The 17897-nt window shown below is 54.1% G+C and overlaps 1 protein-coding gene across 1 annotated transcript in view; it reads left to right on the top strand.

Annotated features, from left to right (window-relative positions):
- Window positions 1–17897, top strand: part of Map3k14 (mitogen-activated protein kinase kinase kinase 14) — a gene marked incomplete in the record, with an annotated part of 47022 nt that overhangs the window by 25984 nt on the left and 3141 nt on the right. Inside the window, 12 exon segments of the mRNA XM_013519161.1 lie at window positions 2667–2939; window positions 3800–3869; window positions 5400–5610; window positions 5679–6293; window positions 7601–7738; window positions 12390–12519; window positions 12693–12824; window positions 13184–13288; window positions 14899–15062; window positions 15487–15637; window positions 17082–17423; window positions 17553–17656. Of these exon segments, the coding sequence (XP_013374615.1) occupies window positions 2687–2939; window positions 3800–3869; window positions 5400–5610; window positions 5679–6293; window positions 7601–7738; window positions 12390–12519; window positions 12693–12824; window positions 13184–13288; window positions 14899–15062; window positions 15487–15637; window positions 17082–17423; window positions 17553–17656 (2415 nt within the window).

The following is a 17897-nucleotide window of genomic DNA, read 5'->3' as shown; positions in this document are numbered from 1 at the left end:
CTTAGATTTGTTAAGTGACTGTTGTAGTTCGGAGTTTTGCAAAGGAAACAATATAGTACAGGACACATATTTTGTAAGATTATTTATAATAGTCACCCAAAGAATCATATACAAAAAGAAAGTGCAGGAAGTCTGTCAACATCATAAAGACGAAAGAATCTAGCTGAGGGCCTGGATCCCATGGCCATGTCCTGCATGATTCCCACTGAAGACCTAGATAGAGCCCATAACAATGCCTCCCACAAGTCCACCTGGAGGCCAAAAGCCCATGACAGTGCCTCATGCAGGCCTGTTTCACAGATCTGCACTGAAAAGGCCCAAAGGTCAGTAGGAAGCTAGCACGTCTGTGCCAGCAGGATGAAGGATCTGTGCTGGCAGGCTGAGGGATCTGCACTGGAGCCAGGCAGCAATGCTCAAAGTAAGAACCAGAGCTCCCAATGAAAAGTACCACAGCCATCCTCAGCAACAGTGAGGTCTCGAGCTCCTTCATGGATGAGGAAAACTGAGTTCCCATCAGGAATGCAACAAGCTTCTCCAGCTCCAGGAAACTGAGTAGTGCATCATCTTCCCCTCTGGAGCCAGGAAACGATGCTCAAAGTGAGGAGCAGAGCTCCCCCAATGTGAACCGAAGCCATTCTCAGTGACAACAAGGTCCCAAGCTCCTCGGATGATGAGAACAGCTGAGTCCATCAGGAAAGCCAGCATGACAAGCTCCTCCAAGAGAACCAACAGCTCCTTCTAGCTTCTAACAGTATCGAACAGCTTCTCTCAGCTTCCGACAGCCTCTGTTCCTCTTCTCCTCCAGTTCTGCCTCTTATGCTGCTGGCAACAATCCTCAGGTGGGCCTCCCACTCCCAGCACCACACTAGTTAAGTTCAGCTGGATGTTACAAGTTGACCACCAGTTGTCCATTCACCACAGTGACCAAGGAACATGAAGGTGCCGTTCAGCTGCTCGATGTTTGCCCCCAAAGCCAGGCCTCCCTGCCAGAAGCCAGGCTGCTCTGGGTGGAGGTGAGAGCCCTTGAAGGCAGAGAGCAGACCAGTCAACAGAGCTCAGCAGATCCCACGCCACCGCCCAGTCCAGTCGGTTGTCTTGCAGAGCCAACTTGGTGGGAAATCTGAGTGAAGCAGATTCTGCAGGAGAAGGCTTGGACCTGGTATTGGTCAACTTTCTAGTCTCACTTAACCTGCAGGCCTCCTGGGGCAAAAGGCCAGCAGCGTTGGAGGCCTGGCTCCCTATGATCGGCCCTTCTGCCCTGAGAACAGAGGCCCAATGCAGGGTTCAGGGCATTGCATCCGGAGACGGTATATGTCCGTAAGACCAACCTGTTGTCAGAAGCAGTTGTTGGAAACTAGCCTGTCTTACTCCCCAGAGGGCTGCCCTTTTGCAAAGGCATCGCATGCTAACACTCTCGGTTGCTGCTGTTCTGCTACTGTTTTCCATGACAGTTCCAGTCCACATAGTGTGGGGACAGATTATTGGCTGTGTGGGGTTGCTGTCCGTTAGCTTGCTTGAGAAGGCCCAGGGCTGGTCTAGAGACAACCCAGAGGGATGGAGCCTTGTCTTTTGTCCTCAGATATCTAGAGGTACTGGTTGGTGTTAAGGCTTCCAATGTAGACACCACTGAAACAAAAAGTATTAACAACTGGGCATGGTGGCTGCTGGCACCATGTGTAAGCTAAGGCTAGAGAATCAAGGGTTTGAGCCCAGCCTGGGCAATTTTGTGACTTAGTGAGAACCTGCCTCAAAAGTATTTTTTAAAAAAGGATGGGCATGTACATTCCATGTAAAGGCTCTGGGTTCAATCTCCAGGGCAACAAAATTTAAAAAATTAAAATAAGGAAGGATGGGAAGGAAAAAGAAAGTAGAGAAAAACATTACTTAGAAGTTTTCAGCAAATGAGTTTAGACATTAAAGGAGAGCTACCAGCAGATGCACCTTGGGGAAGGACCCAAGTGGGGAACACCATGTGCAGGCTGTGTTAGACTGCATTAGACACACACATGCGGTTGTACAGTGCATAATGGTGTTTTGATCAATGATAGGCCTGATGTATTTATTTGTATGACAGTGACCCTATAAGGTCATGTTGCCCATGTCATAGGCATCTTAGTTTGTATAAGCATAGTTTTGGTATTCATACAACGATGATATTGCCTGATGATGCATTTCTTGTGAAGGGATGTGTGATGGTACACATAAGCGGGGGGAGACCTGCCTCCTGCTGGTGGACAGACCAGACCTGAACCTCTCTCCTTGGAGAAGGGGCCCTGTGGACAGCATAGACATGTCCCCTGTGAAGGCAGAGCTCGTGTGTGGTTGATGATTTGAATGTTTTGGAGGGTGGGGTTTACCACCTGTCCTGGTCTGCCAGATGATAGCAAAAGCTTCAGCCGTTGTCAAGGCAGGAAATAGGCAGCCTGATGTTTGCATCCCCATTTGGCCTTGCACTTGTAGGGTATCTGTGTATGTAGGGTATGGTCCACTCAGGGTTCTGCACAAAGTGTGTGTCCGTGGTGAGATGCTGCTCCTGTACACTTGGAGGGTGAGCACAGGTAGCAGAGAGGCCAAGAGCCTCAGCCCCGTGTCCCCTTCCAGCCCAAGCCTGGCCTGGCCCAGCTGTTGGGGGGCTTAGGAGTGACCTGCTCTGTGTCTATCCCCAGGGGGAGCGTGAGCCTGGGAGATGGCAGTGATGGAAGTGGCCTGCCCAGGCAGCCCTGCCTCAGCAGTCGAGCAGCAGAAGGAGCTTGCCAAAGCCAAGGAGAAGCCCCAGGTGTTGGCGAAGAAGCAGAGTTGCATGCAGCTGGAAGCCATGGGCAAGAGCCCTGTGTTCTGTGGGAAGTGGGGCCTCCTAAACGATGTGATCACCAAAGGCACAGCCAAGGAAGGCTCCGAGGGCGGGCCATCCGCCATCTCCATTATCGCCCAAGCAGAGTGTAAGTGATGGGGTGCTGTGGGCCAGCCCTCAGTCTCCAAGGACAGAGGTCAGGGTGACCACTCTGAGAGTCTCATAAGACCCAGGAAGCTAAAGCAGGAGGATCACAATTTTGAGCACAGCCTGGGCAACTTAGTACCCTAGTAAGACCTTGTTTCAGAATAAAGAATTAAACGGGCTGGGGATGTAGCACAGTGGTAGAGAACCCCTGGGTTCCATCCCCAGAACCACCAAAGATGAGAGAATTGGGGGGTCTACTCCCAGGACCAGTGCACAGTGCGTGCTGTGAAAGTACCAGGATGGACCACGGGAGGTGTGGCAGATAGCCTGTGCCCGTGGTGACCTGAGCAGGGGAGACACTGCGAGGCAACAGGGCGGGAGCTCCAGATGTCGCCAGGCAGGGCCTCACCAGCCAACCAAGGGGCCACACCAGAGCAGGAGGGCCCTGTTCCCAGTCTGCGGGACCAGTAGGTATGTCAGAGCTCCTCGAAGGACGGAGAAGGCCAGTTTTCCTCTCCCTCCCTCACACATGATCAATGGAGATGTACCCTGGCATCCCTACTGCCTCTGGTGGCTTCTTCAGAGAGCTGAGGGTCAGGCAGTGAGGCAGCAGGTACCCCCCCTGTTTGCATGTGACTGCGAGCTCCATACATGGGCTACTGTTGCCCAAGCTGACACTAAGAGATGGCTGCTAGGCAGGCTGGCCCCTGAGGTGTCACCGGAAGTGAAGGGGGCACCCTGAACCCCCGCTTGTGGACATCGACTCTGCACATGTTGAGCTGGAAGAGGACAGCTCCCAATGGGGCGCTAAGACCCTGCGCTTTCGCACCTTTCTGCTAACCCAACTCCTTTACCTTTAAGGTGAGAACAGCCAGGAGTTCAGCCCCACCTTTTCAGGACGAGTCTTCCTCGCGGGCTCGAAGCAGTATAGGTAAGCGCATCAGGGTGAGAGGAGGGCTCCACTGCTGGCAGCCACCAGCTTTCTTGGCCATGGAAACCTTTTAGAAGCTCATGGCTCATAGAGCTGCATACAAGTTACTGTCATTCTTCCCAAATTCTTGATTCAGCCCAATTTCCATCTGCAGGGAGGGCACCAAGAGCAGCAGCGCCTCTTGCTGGTGTGTGGCCACTAGTGCAGGCCCAGAGGGCCACTTACAGTGTCCTCTGCAAGAGGCACACAAGTGGGCAACAGGGCTGGCCCAGCCTGTGCATCTCCCACCCAGAGATGGCTTTCTGCAACTAAGAGCTCAACCCAGAAACAATCTCCCCCTCTACCACCAAGCAGATTCTTGCAAGTGGGAGCCAGACACAGTGGCTCAAACCTATAATACTGGCACTCTGGGAGGCTAAGGCAGCAGGGTCAGAAGTTTGAATCTAGCCTGGGCAACTTAGTGACTTAGCAAGATCTTGTCTCGAAATTTAAAAAAAAAAAAAAGGCTGGACGTAGCTCAGTGCAAAGACCCTGGTTCAATTCCTGGTTACCCCCTCAAAAAAAGGTAGGGGGTCTGGGGTAGCTTTGCCATGGAAATGGGAAAGGCACAGTACTTGGTCAAATTCTTCACAATGCTTCTGCTGCCTCTTGGGCCACAGATGGTGTTTCTGATGAGCCCACTTCTCGGGGCTGAGCTGCTGAGAAGCCTGAAGGCCTCAGTGGTCCCAAGGCATGGGGTGGGGCTGCCTTCTATGGAGCAGAGGGTGAGGCTGGGCACTGAGGCATGGTGTCCACAGCTGCTTTGCAGCAGCCTTTCCAGGACTCTCCTATGGCCAGTTCCCTCAGTCCCTGGCAAATGGCAGCCCGGCAGAGCTGTGGTGATGGCAGCCTCTAGGCCACCAGAGAGAGGCAGGTACCCTGGCACAGGCAGACCGTCCATGCTGGCAGCTCCCCACATTCCTGCAACAGCTGGGAGCTCCAGGACCCCACGGGGCAGAGGACACAGAAGCAGGCTTACTCTTGTCCATGAGAGCTGAGGACAACCATCCAGGGCAGCTCCCAGAGAACAGCTGCCCCAGAAACACTGAGCCCTGGCCCCTGCGGGGAAAGGCACTGAGCCGGCATATCCCCCCACCGCCTGGCAGAAATGCTGCACTCATTTTGCAAATGAGAAGGCTGGTATTCTTGGGATGTAGGCACCTTGCAGGCCCACATGAGTACGGTCATGTGCCGCATAGTGGCAGCTTGGTCAACAGTGTGCCGTGTCCAGCAGTGGTCCCAGAAGACAGTGTTCCGCAGTGACACTGCACTGTCCCTGCCCGAGTAGTATGCTCTGTGAGAGTTGCACAGCAGTGTCACCTAGCACTGCCTTTCTCAGGATGAGCCCTGTGTCCAGCAATGTACAGCTGTGCTCGAGGCTGTCTTCAGTTTCTTTTTTTTTTTTTTTGTCTTCAGTTTCTTAAAGGCCATCTGAGCCTCTCCATCTTCCACCTCTTGGCTCACGAGGTGGACCTTTCCCTCTTTTGACAGCCAGTTGGAGAGTCTTGATCAAATCCCCAACAATGTGGCCCATGCAACCGAGGGCCAAATGGCCCCTGTGTGTTGGAAGGGAAAACGTCGCAGCAAAGCCCGGAAGAAACGGAGGAAGAAGAGCGCCAAGTCCTTGGTGCAGGCTGGAGTGGCCTTGGCCAAGCCCCTGCCCAGGACCCCTGAGCAGGAGAGCTGCACAGTGCCAGTGCAGGTGAGACCCACCACCCTGGCCAGGCTACCACTCATGGACCTGCATCCTAACACCGTGTTTCCCCACAGGAAGATGAGCCTCCACTTGGCGCCCTGTATGTCAGAAACATCCCCCAGTTCACCAATCCTCTGAAGGAACCAGGCCCCAGCCACCTCAGCTTTAAGAAACTCGATGATGGCCTTCGGCCAGTGCTGCCGCGACCGGAGCTCCACAAACTGATCAGCCCCTTGCAGTGTCTAAATCATGTGTGGAAACTACATCATCCCTGGGACACAGGCCCCCTGCCCCGTTCCCCCCACCACTTCCCCTACAGCAGACTGCCCCATCCCTTCCCCTTCCATCCGCTCCAGCCCTGGAAGCCACACCCCCTGGACTCCTTGGTCCTGAGCAAATTGGCCTGTACAGATGGCCAGAAGCCCCTACCTGGCCCAGCTCTCGGCAAACAAATCTATACGAACAGTCAGAAGCCACTGCCCAGCCCAGCCCATGAGCCCAGCTGCCCAGCTCCTGCCCAGGAGAAGTGTTCTGTGGAAGAATACCTGGTGCACGCCCTGCGTGGCAGTGTGAGCTCGGGCCAGGCCCATAGCCTGGCCACCTTGGCCAAGACCTGGTCAGCAGGGGGCTTCAGGCCCCAGAGGCCCAGCCCTGAAACTGAGGACAATGAGGGGGTGCTACTTACTGAGGTAAGTAATCTAGACTCCTGCCCTTACACATTTGCCACTAGCATCTAGGCCTACAGCCATGGCAGGGCAAGTAACATGTCCCTCCAAGCCAGCAGACCCTAGGGTGGCTCTCCATCAGCTGTACCTGTGGCAGCAAGCCACCACAGGTCCATCAGGACTGTTAGTCAGCTTTCATTACCATGGAAGATGTCTGAAAAGTGCAAAGAAGGAAGGTTTTCGAGGGCTCACAGAGTCAGCATTCTTGGCCCTCCGTCCCTTGGCTCGGTTGCCTTGGGCCTGTGGTGGCACAGTACCTCAAGGTGGGAGCACCTGTTGGAGGAGGCTGCTCACCTCACCGTGAGACAAACAGGAAAGGTCCCCGTGCACTCCTCCAGGCCACACCCCCGGGACCCGACTTCCTCCCTCCCCATCACACTGCAGAAGGGCCCACCACCCCCAGCAGCTCCACAGGCTGCAGCTAGGCCCTCAGCACACAGGCCCTGGGGACGTCCAAGACCCAGCCACAGTGGGGGTGGCACCGTTGTGTCCCCACCTGCAGCCTCAACCACAGCCTTCCTAGCTGCCCCCATTTTCAGTTCTTCCAGTCAGATACCCCACTGGAGCTGAGTTGTGTGTGTTGTGGGAATAACATCCATTCTGGGAAACTGAGGAAGCTTCTTGGGCTGAGGGAAGATGAGATTTTACTATCTTGCTACCTCCTTCCTGTTCCTTTAGTTCTTGTCCTGAATAACGTAGCAACTTGAAGCAGTTTACTTGAGCTTTACATTTTAGGTGTTTTGTTTTAGTTTTGGTTTGTTTTTTTGTTCTTTGAGACAGGGTCTTGCTGTGTAGTTCAGGCCATTATTGAACTCACTATATATCCCAGGCTGGCCTCAAACTCACGGTGATCTTCCTCAGCCTCCTGAAGATCAGCCTCAGCCTCCCAAATGCTGGAGTTACCGGCATGCAGCCCACACTGGGGTCTGTTGCCTTCTAATTGCTCTCCTGTGACTCCACCCTTTTGTCGTTCCTGTCTTGTGACTCCTGGTAGCTCCCAAGGTCTTTATCCATCATCAAGGTTGTTGGCAATTCCATTTCCGTCCCTGTCAAAAACCCAAGAGGCTTTTTTGTCACCAGGAGCATCCAGCAGGCCCTGTCTACCACCCCCTCCTGCCTGCCCCTTTCTGCCCTCCCCTTCCCCCCTGGCAGATCCCTGCTTCAGCCCAACAGTCCTGACAGGGCTACTAGCTGCAGACCTGGCCTTCTTCACCATGACCACCAGACCTGGGCTGGCCCAGCCACTGACATTACCTCTATCTGCCACCCAGAAACTCAAGCCGGTGGATTACGAGTACCTCGAAGAGGTACACTGGGCCACACACCAGCCCCGCCTAGGCAGAGGCTCCTTCGGAGAGGTCCACAGGATGAGGGACAAGCAGACAGGTTTCCAGTGTGCTGTCAAAAAGGTAGGCTTGGAGGCACTAGGCTGGGAGGTGGTGGCTGGGCTCTGGGGACCATTGTGTTCTCTCTGCTTTCTTTCAAGAACATTCCTGGGGTGGAGTGCAGGGGAGCCTGTGATCACACGCCAGCACTCCCCTTGGTATGCATGTATGTGTGCACCCAGCTTCAGGGTCTGACCCACCCAGGCCATTCCTGCCCCCAGGGCCTGTAGGGCCAAATCCCCAAGACAAGGCCTGGCCCTGGTCTGCCCTTGCAAAACCCACGCTGTGAAGGGACCCTCAGGCCACCTAATGGGGTGTCCTGTACCTGGCCCATAGGTGGTTAGAGGATAGGCATTGGGAGATACTGAATTCAAGCCCTGTCTCCAGGTGGTACAAGGGAACGCAGTTCAGGGTTCAGACCCAGGTCGTCCATCCGACCCAGCATGTGGCCTTGAGCCACTGTTGTGGTAGAGGACGAGGAAAGAGGGGCACGGGGTCCTGGGTTGTGGCAGTGGCAGAGTCTCTCCTCTCCCACTGCTCCTTGGTAACTTGCCCAGAGCCAAGGTGACCCACGGTTGCTACAGGTCCAAATGCCAGTGTTAGCCCCACTCCTACATACAGCACCTCTTCTCCCACCCCAACTCCTCTCCACTGGAAGCAACCTTGTCCCCAGCCCACACTCAGCAGCCCAGAAGCATTTTCATGCATGATTTTCTTGGTCCACAGACAGAGTGGGCTCAGAGACATTGTCTCAAGTGCCTTATGTCAGAGACACTGATCCCCAAAAGGAATCAAAGACCAAGTCACCAGTCCAGACAAGCCCAGCACGCCAGCCCACGCAGAGTGGATGCCGCCAGCCCCATCGTGTGGGCTGTGGCTTGGTGTGAATCAACCTCTCCTGCTCTGTGCATGGCCAGGCTATTGGGCTTCCCAGAGTTGAACCTCAGGGTGGTAGGATGACATGGGATGGCCCATGTGTTATCCAGAGTTCATACAGACTGCCTCAGATAACAGCACCACCCTCCCACCCCCACTTGGCCAAGTTCTTGCCAACATGGATCATCTTCTTTCACGTGCCTGACCCCCTCAGCTGCAGTTCCCCTCCCTGGCCGCAAGAGAAGGCTTATCTGTCCCTGCAAGGAGGGGTGAGAGGGTGAAATGTCCTGGAGTCAGGTGCCCAGTGCCCAGAGCTTAGTCACTGGCTCTTAGCTGTCCCTCTGCTGAGGCCCTCGAGTCTTAGGCAACGAGGTAAACAACCCTAATGCAGTGGGCAAGGACACACACTCCATTCCCATCTCCACGCCTAGCTGGGAAGGTCCACACACAAGGCCAGATGTCTCAGCGCCAGGCTGCCCACGTGCACAGTGCCACCTTGTTCTTCCAGGAACACCAGTGGAGCGGTTCAGCAGCAGGTCACATAGCCCTTCTTTACAGGGCAAAAATTGGGGCAGGCAGTGCATCCTGTCGGCTTTTCAGCTGGATGACCCCCAAGAGAAAGACTTCCCATGGTAGAGTACTTGCCAAGCGCATGTGAAGTCCTGGGACCAGCGGCCAGGCTGCCCATGGCACCAGAGCAGGCCTGAGCCCCTCGTATGTGGGGTCCATGGGAGGACATGTGACACCGGGTGCTGATCCCTGCACTCCTCCATCTTCACTCCAGAGCACCTTGGCCTGGGTCACTTGCTGACTGCCTACAGGACCAGAGTTGAAGGCCGATGGGTTTTTTGGGTTTTTTTAATTAAGGCTTTCTCTGTTCTTAACTCATAATTGCAAACAAACACAAGCTTAAGTCAAATAATACTCAAGAAGAACAAGTCTCTCTGCTCCCCAATCTCATTCTCAGCGGTAAATGGCATTTGACTTAAATCTTTTTAGACTTTTAGACATACGTAGTTGTGGTTCTTAGAAAAAACAAGACTCTACTCTAGAGAACATTCTGTACCATGATTTTTCATGGGATGTGTGTCGTGGATAGAGTTCCTTATCAGTATATGCACAACCCTCGGGCTAACAGTCAGCATGGAAGTCCTCAACGCTGTCCCTGGGGAGATTCATAGGACTTGTGGATTTGGGAACCTGAATATGTACATGACATGTATGGGCACATACGCTTTTGATGGGGAAGGACCACACCACTTACCAAAGTCTCAGAGGGACCTGTGGCCAGAAGAGGTTAAGAGCTACTCATTTTAGGGTGTCTGACACAAGCATGGGGTCCTGGGATCCAGGATATTGTGGCCTTGGCCAAATCAAACCAGCGATCACCAGTGCCTGCTCTGTGCCAGGTGCTGTACAGGCCTGAGGACACAGGTGGAACCTACAGGCAGTACCCACAGGCCTGAGCTAAAGGAACTGGGGTTGTGATGGAGGGTAGAGTTATACAGCTCGAAGGTGGAGCAGCCGTGAGCCCTAGACATGTTTAGGATGAAAACAGAACAAGGACTAGGACCACCAGTGAGAAGTTGAAGGAGCTGTCTAGTCCTGTGACAGCCACTTTCCCGTAATGCGTGTTCCTGGAGTCTTCAACTGGGAGAATTGCTTATATTGCCACTTTAGCCAATAGAATAAAGCAGATAATGATCTGAAAGAAAACAAGAGGGAGGTGCACGGAGAGAGTAGTTCTGAATCGGATGTGCAGACAGATGAAGTGGGAAGGTGGCTGTGGATCTGCCTGCGGGCAGAACACTGTCCACATGTGTGTACACACTGGCGACTGTCCTCCTACATGTGTGCACGCAAACCCACAAGCAATGGCTAAGCCTGGAAGTTTTTCTAGGGGCACAGTGGTGGGCAGCTCTGGAATCTGGCCTCCCCAGCCCAAAACCTGGTATGATACTGCATTCCTAGTGACCTTGGGCAAGTTAATGTCCAGGCTTTGCTTCCTCATCTGAAATGGCAGTGATGAAACCACCCTACAGACTGTCAGGCTGAAGCTTACAAAATGTTGAAATAGTGCCTGGCCTGTGTTGGTGGGCCTTAAATACCAGTTCCCACTAGCATGCCCATCCCAGGCCAGCTCCTCCTCCAGGCACAAAGACCCTGCAGGCCAGGCCCCCTACCCTGACTCCTCAACACCCTTCCACCTGCGTCCTTGCTCACCCGGACCCCCAGCACCCTGTTGTTTGAGGTTTTCCAGGCCGCTTAGTCCCCGTCAGTCAAGGTGTTGAGACTGTCTCAGTGCTGCCAAGACCCAGGTCTCTTCCATGTTAAAACAAAGACTCCTGTACTGTCTTGGTTCCCAGCCCTTAACATCTCAGTTTCATGGCACCTCAGACCAAACCAAGTCTCTAGCAGTTCCATTTACTTAAACAGACCAAGCAGTGTCTTTATTCTGAAATTTATCACCTATCTGAAAATCAAGACATGTAAGTTGAAAGAAAGAAATCTCCTTCCATTCTTAAACAGCCAAAGTGCTGACAGGACGCGGGTACAGCGTCTCAAGCCTTGAGACGCCTGCACCTTCACTTGCTGTTCCACATTGCCCTACAGCACCATCATAGCCTCCTAGAGGTGTCCTGTCCAGTGAGTGCAGCGTGCTTGGCACTGGAACCAAATGCTCTCCAGCAGGTGGCCGAATCCATGTGCAGGAGAAGTCAAGCTGTTTTCTGTCCCATGCAGAATTATCCCGCAGGACCCTGGGGTGCCTTACCACACTCCAGTAGTGGTGACGTTAGAGACACTGGCAGTGCAAGTGCTGTTGGTGAATCAGCCCCATCAGATTCAGTGCCTTCAAGAACTGGAAGCAGATTAAAGTCAAAGTTGATATGAGCTGGTTAAATAAACCAGATACTTTCTAACCAGAGAGAGATATTTTCCACTGATAGGCACAAGTCCAAAACCTCTCCACATCAGAGCTGCAGTTTGCCCAGTCAGCGAGTCTCCAGACTGACCACCAAGCCCTGACACATCCCTTGCAGTTGGCTCTGTTGTGCCCACTGGTGGCCAGCAGGCCACTGGCTGTGCTACCCTGGGGCAGATGCCCCTGTCCCCACCACTCACATATGGTAACACTTTGGAAGTGACACGTGCAGCCTTATTTTAAATGGCCAGGCGGGGACCTAAGCCCAAGGTGCCTGTGTCCAGGGCCTGCTTCTCCTACCACACCAAGCCGCTGGCCCTCACAGAAAGCAGATGTCCCCAGCCCGGCAGTCCATGGCACGAGTGGCCCAGGCAAAACCTCTCCGGTAACCACATTCATCCCCAGATGCTGAGGAAACAGCTGCAGACAGAAACTATAAGCTCAGGCCTGTCTGGACATCTTAGTCCTCTGGGAAAGAATTAATTTTAAGAAGAGTTAAGAAAAGTACTGAAAGGATGCTGAGGACCAGAGGCACCTGGCAGATGGGGAGAACCTGCTCCTGGAGAGATATGGGTGTTGATCTGGGGAAGGAGCTCCTGTCCTGGGCACCTGAGGGCAGCAGCTTGCCTGGAGGCTGTGAGGAGTGTGTCTTGTGTGACTGTGCCCATGGTGGAGATAGCACTGTGGAATCTCAAGTATGAGCATTGCCCCTGGCACCAAGCATTGTCCTTGAGGCCAGCAGCACTTGGCTCCATGCAGCTTGGGCATTATCCCAGGAGCAGCACAGCTCTGCGCATGGACATCGAGGTCCTAATAGTATGGCAGGCACCCAGCCAGCCCCTTATCCTGACTCAAGCCACCTCTGGGCCCTTTCAGGTACGGGTCGAGGTGTTTCGGGCAGAAGAGCTGATGGCATGTGCAGGACTGAACTCACCCCGGATTGTCCCTCTGTATGGCGCCGTGAGGGAAGGTCCTTGGGTCAACATCTTCATGGAGCTGCTAGAAGGTAGAGAGTCAGTGCCACTCCTTCCCTCCCACTGCTTTGCCAAGGTTGACTTGCTGTCCAGCCAATCCACACTTGGCCTCTGGGAAAGCCTGCTTTCCTCCATCTGCCCTCACCCTGCCCTCTGCTCATATGGCAACTGGGAAAGCCCCACATGGTCTGCCTGTGTCTCCTAGGTGGCTCCCTGGGCCAGCTCATAAAGCAGGAGGGCTGTCTACCAGAGGACCGGGCCCTCTTCTACCTGGGCCAGGCATTAGAGGGGCTGGAGTACCTGCATGCACGAAGGGTTCTGCATGGAGACGTCAAAGGTGAGGCCGTGGTTCCCGTGGCTCCTCTGTGCTTCCTGCCTGGTCAGTCTCCTGGCAGCAAGTCCTGATCAGGCTTCTGTGCTCGTGGGAAAGGAGTAGCATTCTCCAAGCTCTCCTAGTTGGACCCCCGGACCCCTGGACAGGAGGGGGTGTCAGAGCAGAGTGGTGATGTGTATTGCTCCTAACCACTACCACACCACACCACACCCCTGCTTCCATGACTAACGAAACAGAAGCAGCAGCTATCATGTAGGATCAGCCAGAAAATTGACTCACTGGAGGCCACCCCGAACCAACGTTGGCGGGGACCCATGTGACTCACCTGTCCCCTTCCTCCTGTGTCGGGTGCCCGCCTACAGCTGACAACGTGCTCCTGTCCAGCGATGGGGACCGCGCAGCCCTCTGCGATTTTGGCCATGCCGTGTGCCTACGACCCAGTGGCCTGGGGAAGTCTTTGCTCACAGGTAAAGCCCCCCTGCCCTCCCGATGACGGCATGGCTTTCACTGGTGTGTCTTCACTGTGAAGCAGTTGGCATGTGCACCTGATGCCTGACACCTGCAGACTCCAGCTGGCAGCCACCCCGGGTCAGCACAAGGCTGTCACTGGGCATCAGTGCAGTCATGGATCTGGTGCCCCATTCCATTCTGCTCCCCGAGGCTTGGGCACTATGGTAGTGAAGGCCTTTTTAACTTCTGTTATTCTGAATATTTAAACAATCTCTGCCTATTGAATAATGCAGTACAAAGTAGTATAAAAGGAAGAAATTTCACATTCCTCTTGCCCAGAAAGTTAATCTATTTTATGAATTCCATGGTTTTTTTTCTTTGCCTTGTTTAGCTCATTATAATACAACTTCATGCCCTGTTTTTCTCATGTATGGCATTAAACATAAAATGGTTCCATTTGGACCAGAGAAAAAGCAGTCTTTTAGAAGTACTGGTTGAAGGGGCTGGGGATTTAGCTCAGCGGCAAAGCACCTGCCCGGCAAGCGCAAGGTCATGAGTTCGGTTCCCGGTACTGGAGAAAAACCAAAAAAAAAGAAGTACTGGTTGAGCATCCCTAACGGGAAATTCAAAATGCTCCAAAATCTGCACATTTTTGAGCACTGACATGATACCATGAGTGAAAATTCCATACCTGAGTTCATGAGAGGCTATAGTCTGAACTCAGGCATACTAAAATACTGTAAAAATCACTGTGAGCTGCGTATAAAGTTTACACAACACATAGATAAATGTCCTGTGTGTGCCTGGCCCTAGGACATACCATTGTGTATGTGGGAGTATCCACATCAAAAGAATTTGGAACCCAGAGTGTTTTGGTCCTCAGCACGTTGGGCAAGGGTGTGCAGCTGGGTCTGACGCATGGTGTGTGTTAAAGGGTTGTGTTGCAAATCAACCTGGGCACCCAACTCCCACCTTACAATGGCTTTAGTGGATTTTTTAGTGTTTTAGTACAAAAATAACTTCTAATATCTTTTGAAGAAAGTAGAGCTGATCAAAAACATAAAACATAAATCACCATGAAGCCAGGCATGGTGGTGCACATCGTAATGCCAACAATGGGGAGGCTGAGGCAGGGGGATGGTTGCGGGTTCAAGACCAGCCTGGACTACAAAGTGAGCTCAAGGCCAGCCTGAACTGCATAGCGAGACCCTGTCTCAAAAACAACAACAGCAAAAAAAAATCACCAGGAAAATTACATTGTTAAGATCTGCTGTTACTCTTTGTAGTCTTTTATGCGTAAAAGTTTTTGCTATTAGTGTTTTTTTTTTTCCATTAACTAGTATTCCTGGAACATCACAGCAATAATTAGCCTTCCTCAACTGAATTGTCAGCATCCAGCCCATTCCATTTTAGGGCGGAGCCTGTGTTGTGGATGAGACATGCTCAGCTCTTGTTTCCCTGAGTGCCTGGCAGAGTGAACCCTGTGGGCTCAACATGGCAGCTTTCTTTCTTGCTGTGCAGTTTGTCCATGGAGACCAGTCCCAGGAATGCAGGAGCTGACAGGAGTCGGCCTTTGCAGGCTCCTGCCCCAGCTCACAGTGCTGTTTCTGCCTCACCTTGGTCTCAGGTGACTCCATCCCCGGCACAGAGACCCACATGGCCCCTGAGGTGGTGCTGGGAAAGCCCTGTGACACCAAGGTGGACGTCTGGAGCAGCTGCTGCATGATGCTGCACATGCTCAACGGCTGTCACCCATGGACCCAGTATTTCCGAGGACCACTCTGCCTTAAGGTCAGTGCTGACGCCAGGACAACAGGGCTGGGATGCCAGCAGGCCTAGGCAGGTGCTGCAGACTTGAGAGGGCCTGAGCCAGGGGAAGCCCGGTCATCAATGTGAGATCCTGATTAAAATGCTACCACCCAAATCTGGGGATCCAGGGAGATCCCCATCCGAGGGGTCTCCTCATGTAGGGCAGGCTAGAACTCCTTCCTGCCTGTGACATGGGTCACCACCACTTGCCTCCCAGTGAGCTGTAGAACACAAGCATCCTGCTGCCTGGCTCCTTGTCTCCCTTTCATGGAGGAGCAAACCCCTGTCTAACCTAGACCCCTCTAGTCCTTGTGGGAGACACTGTCCCAGTGTCAGTGGGAGGGCAGAGCAGAAGGCTGGGTGCTGAGCAGGAGACAAAGCCCGAATGCTGTCTTTTGGCCCCCAGATCGCCCGTGAGCCTCCACCCGTGAGGGAGATCCCAGCCTCCTGTGCCCCTCTCACAGCCCAGGCCATCCGGGAGGGGCTGAGGAAGGAGCCTGTTCACCGCGCGTCGGCTGGGGAGCTGCTGGGGAGGGTGTGCAGGGCACTGCAGCAAGGTGAGCACTGGCTGGCCACTCTCCTGGGCAGGGTAGGAGGAGGGCTCCCCACCTGGGATATAGGGTGCCCAGAAGTTGGAGGTGCTGCGGCTGTTGTAGAGGTGGGCAAGGTGAGGGAGGCTTAAATCCATTAGGGATCAGAATGTAGAATGAAGCCGGGCATGGTGGTGCACACCTGTAATCCCAGCACTTGGGAGGCGGAGGCAGGAGGATCGTTGCAAGTTCGAGACCAGCCTGGGCTACAAAGTGAGCTCAAGGCTAGCCTGAACTGTGTAGGGAGACCCTGTCTCAAAAAAAGACCAAAAAAAAAAAAAAAAAAAAAAGTACAGAATGGAGCCAGGCACCACTAGACCCTGAGGTCTAGGAGAAACCTAGGTATAGGAGAAACCAACACCTCAAAGCAGCAGGTGCTGGAGGGGCTGGGAGCACTGGGACCACTGGGTCCCTCGGGAGACAGTGCCAGGCTGAAGGCCTAGGGTCCAGCCCCGCTACTCCCTGTGCACTGCAGAGAACCCCCAGCTCCCAAGGGGGCACCATGTGGCTATGCACCCCTGCTGCTGGGGGAGTAGGCTGAAGTTGGGTTCCTCCCCACAGGGAAGTAGAGAAGGAAGTGGTAGGGATGGGTACCAGCAGCACTTAAAGCCTCTCAACAACGTTTGCAGAGCAGCAGAGAATAGTCTGAAACCACAGGGCTGAGGGAAAGGAGGAACCAACAGGACACCCAGAGCATGGTGTGCTTTTTGTTTTGTTTTGCCTTTTTGAGACAGGGTCTTGCTGTGCAGTTCATGCTGGCCTTGAGCTCACTTGGTAGCCTAGGCTGTCTCTAACTCACAATGATCCTCCTGCCTCAGCCTCCCAAGTGCTGGGATTACAGGCGTGCACCATCACTCCCAGCCACATGTGCTTCTTTAAATTAAAAACCAGTCAGTGAAAATACATTGTATGAATGCAAGCAAATCAAGTGACATGTGGAACACAACAGAAGGTACCCTAGGAGAGGACAGGCAGTGGTCACAGGAGTAAAAGGGGAATACAGAGCACAGGAGAGAGACCAAGGAAGGCGGTGGCAGTGCTTGGGGACCAGCACTGCAGCAGCACCGAGCAAGGGTGTGGGTGAGAGGCGCTGTCTCAGGGACTCGGTAGTGTTGCCCCAGTCACAGCTTTGTTTTTGCAATGCTGGGATCCAGGCCAGGGCTTTTGCACATGCAAGGCCAGCCCTGCCGCTGAGCACACCCACAGCCCCACAGCCATCTCCAGTCCTCCCCGCTAACCGTGGCCCCTGGAGCTGGCTGTGTAGTTTTGAATTTGCTCCTGACAACAGAAGGAAAGTGAGATACAGACAGAAACGTCCCACTCCTGCTGCAGCCTCCTCAGGAGACTGCCATGCTGCCTATGTCCTGTGTCCTGTGCCCAGCATGCCCACCTCCCACATGCTGTCTTACAGTGGGAGGTCTGAGGAGCCCCTGGAGGGGAGAGTACAAGGAGCCGAGACGCCCGCTGCGAGACCAGGCCTCCTGCCCCCAGACCCCACCTGCCCAGCTGCGGGAGTGCTCACCCCCAGACGACGACATAGACAACACAGGCTCGGCCCCGACGGTTCAGCCACCACTGCCACCAGAGCCCCCAGAGCAGAAGGGGTCTCCCACTCTGAACTGGAGTCAAGAGGACTCTGGCCCCTGGGAACCCTTGCCTCTGTCCTCCCTGGACCCGGCCCCAGCCAAGAACTCGAGCTCACCAGAGCGGAGAGCAACCCTCCCCGAGCTGGAGCTGCAGCAGCTGGAGATAGGTAGGGCAGCCAGCTGTGCCCTGCATTGACCAGCTCCTCCCGGCCCTCCCTGCAGGTCACTTCTGCTGAACCCTACCACATGGCGATCTCCTGCCGGCCTTTTACCTTCCTCTTTCCCTCTTCCTGCAGAGCTATTTCTCAACAGCCTGTCCCAGCCTTTCTCTCTGGAGGAGCAGGAGCAGATTCTCTCATGTCTGAGTATCGACAGCCTCTCTCTCTCAGACAGCAGTGAGGTGAAGCACCTGGGCCTGGGGGCCAGGGTTCTTGCCCTTGGCACAGATTAGAGGATGGGCTGTGGGCAGTTAGTGGACAGAGCTTGCCCCTCCCTTCTTGGAGAGTCCTCACTGAGGGGGTTGCTGTGGGGGGGACCCTCACTGAGGGGAATGCTGGGGGGATCCTCACTGAGGGGGGTGCTGGGGGGGGAATCCTCACTGAGGGGGGTGCTGTGGGGGGATCCTCACTGAGGGAGTGCTG

Source organism: Chinchilla lanigera, unplaced genomic scaffold (assembly GCF_000276665.1).
Source record: "Chinchilla lanigera isolate Chin_1 unplaced genomic scaffold, ChiLan1.0 scaffold00050, whole genome shotgun sequence".
Classification (NCBI taxonomy): Eukaryota; Metazoa; Chordata; class Mammalia; order Rodentia; family Chinchillidae; genus Chinchilla; species Chinchilla lanigera.
Note: the sequence above shows the minus strand (reverse complement) of the source record. Positions and strands in the feature narration are given on the sequence as shown.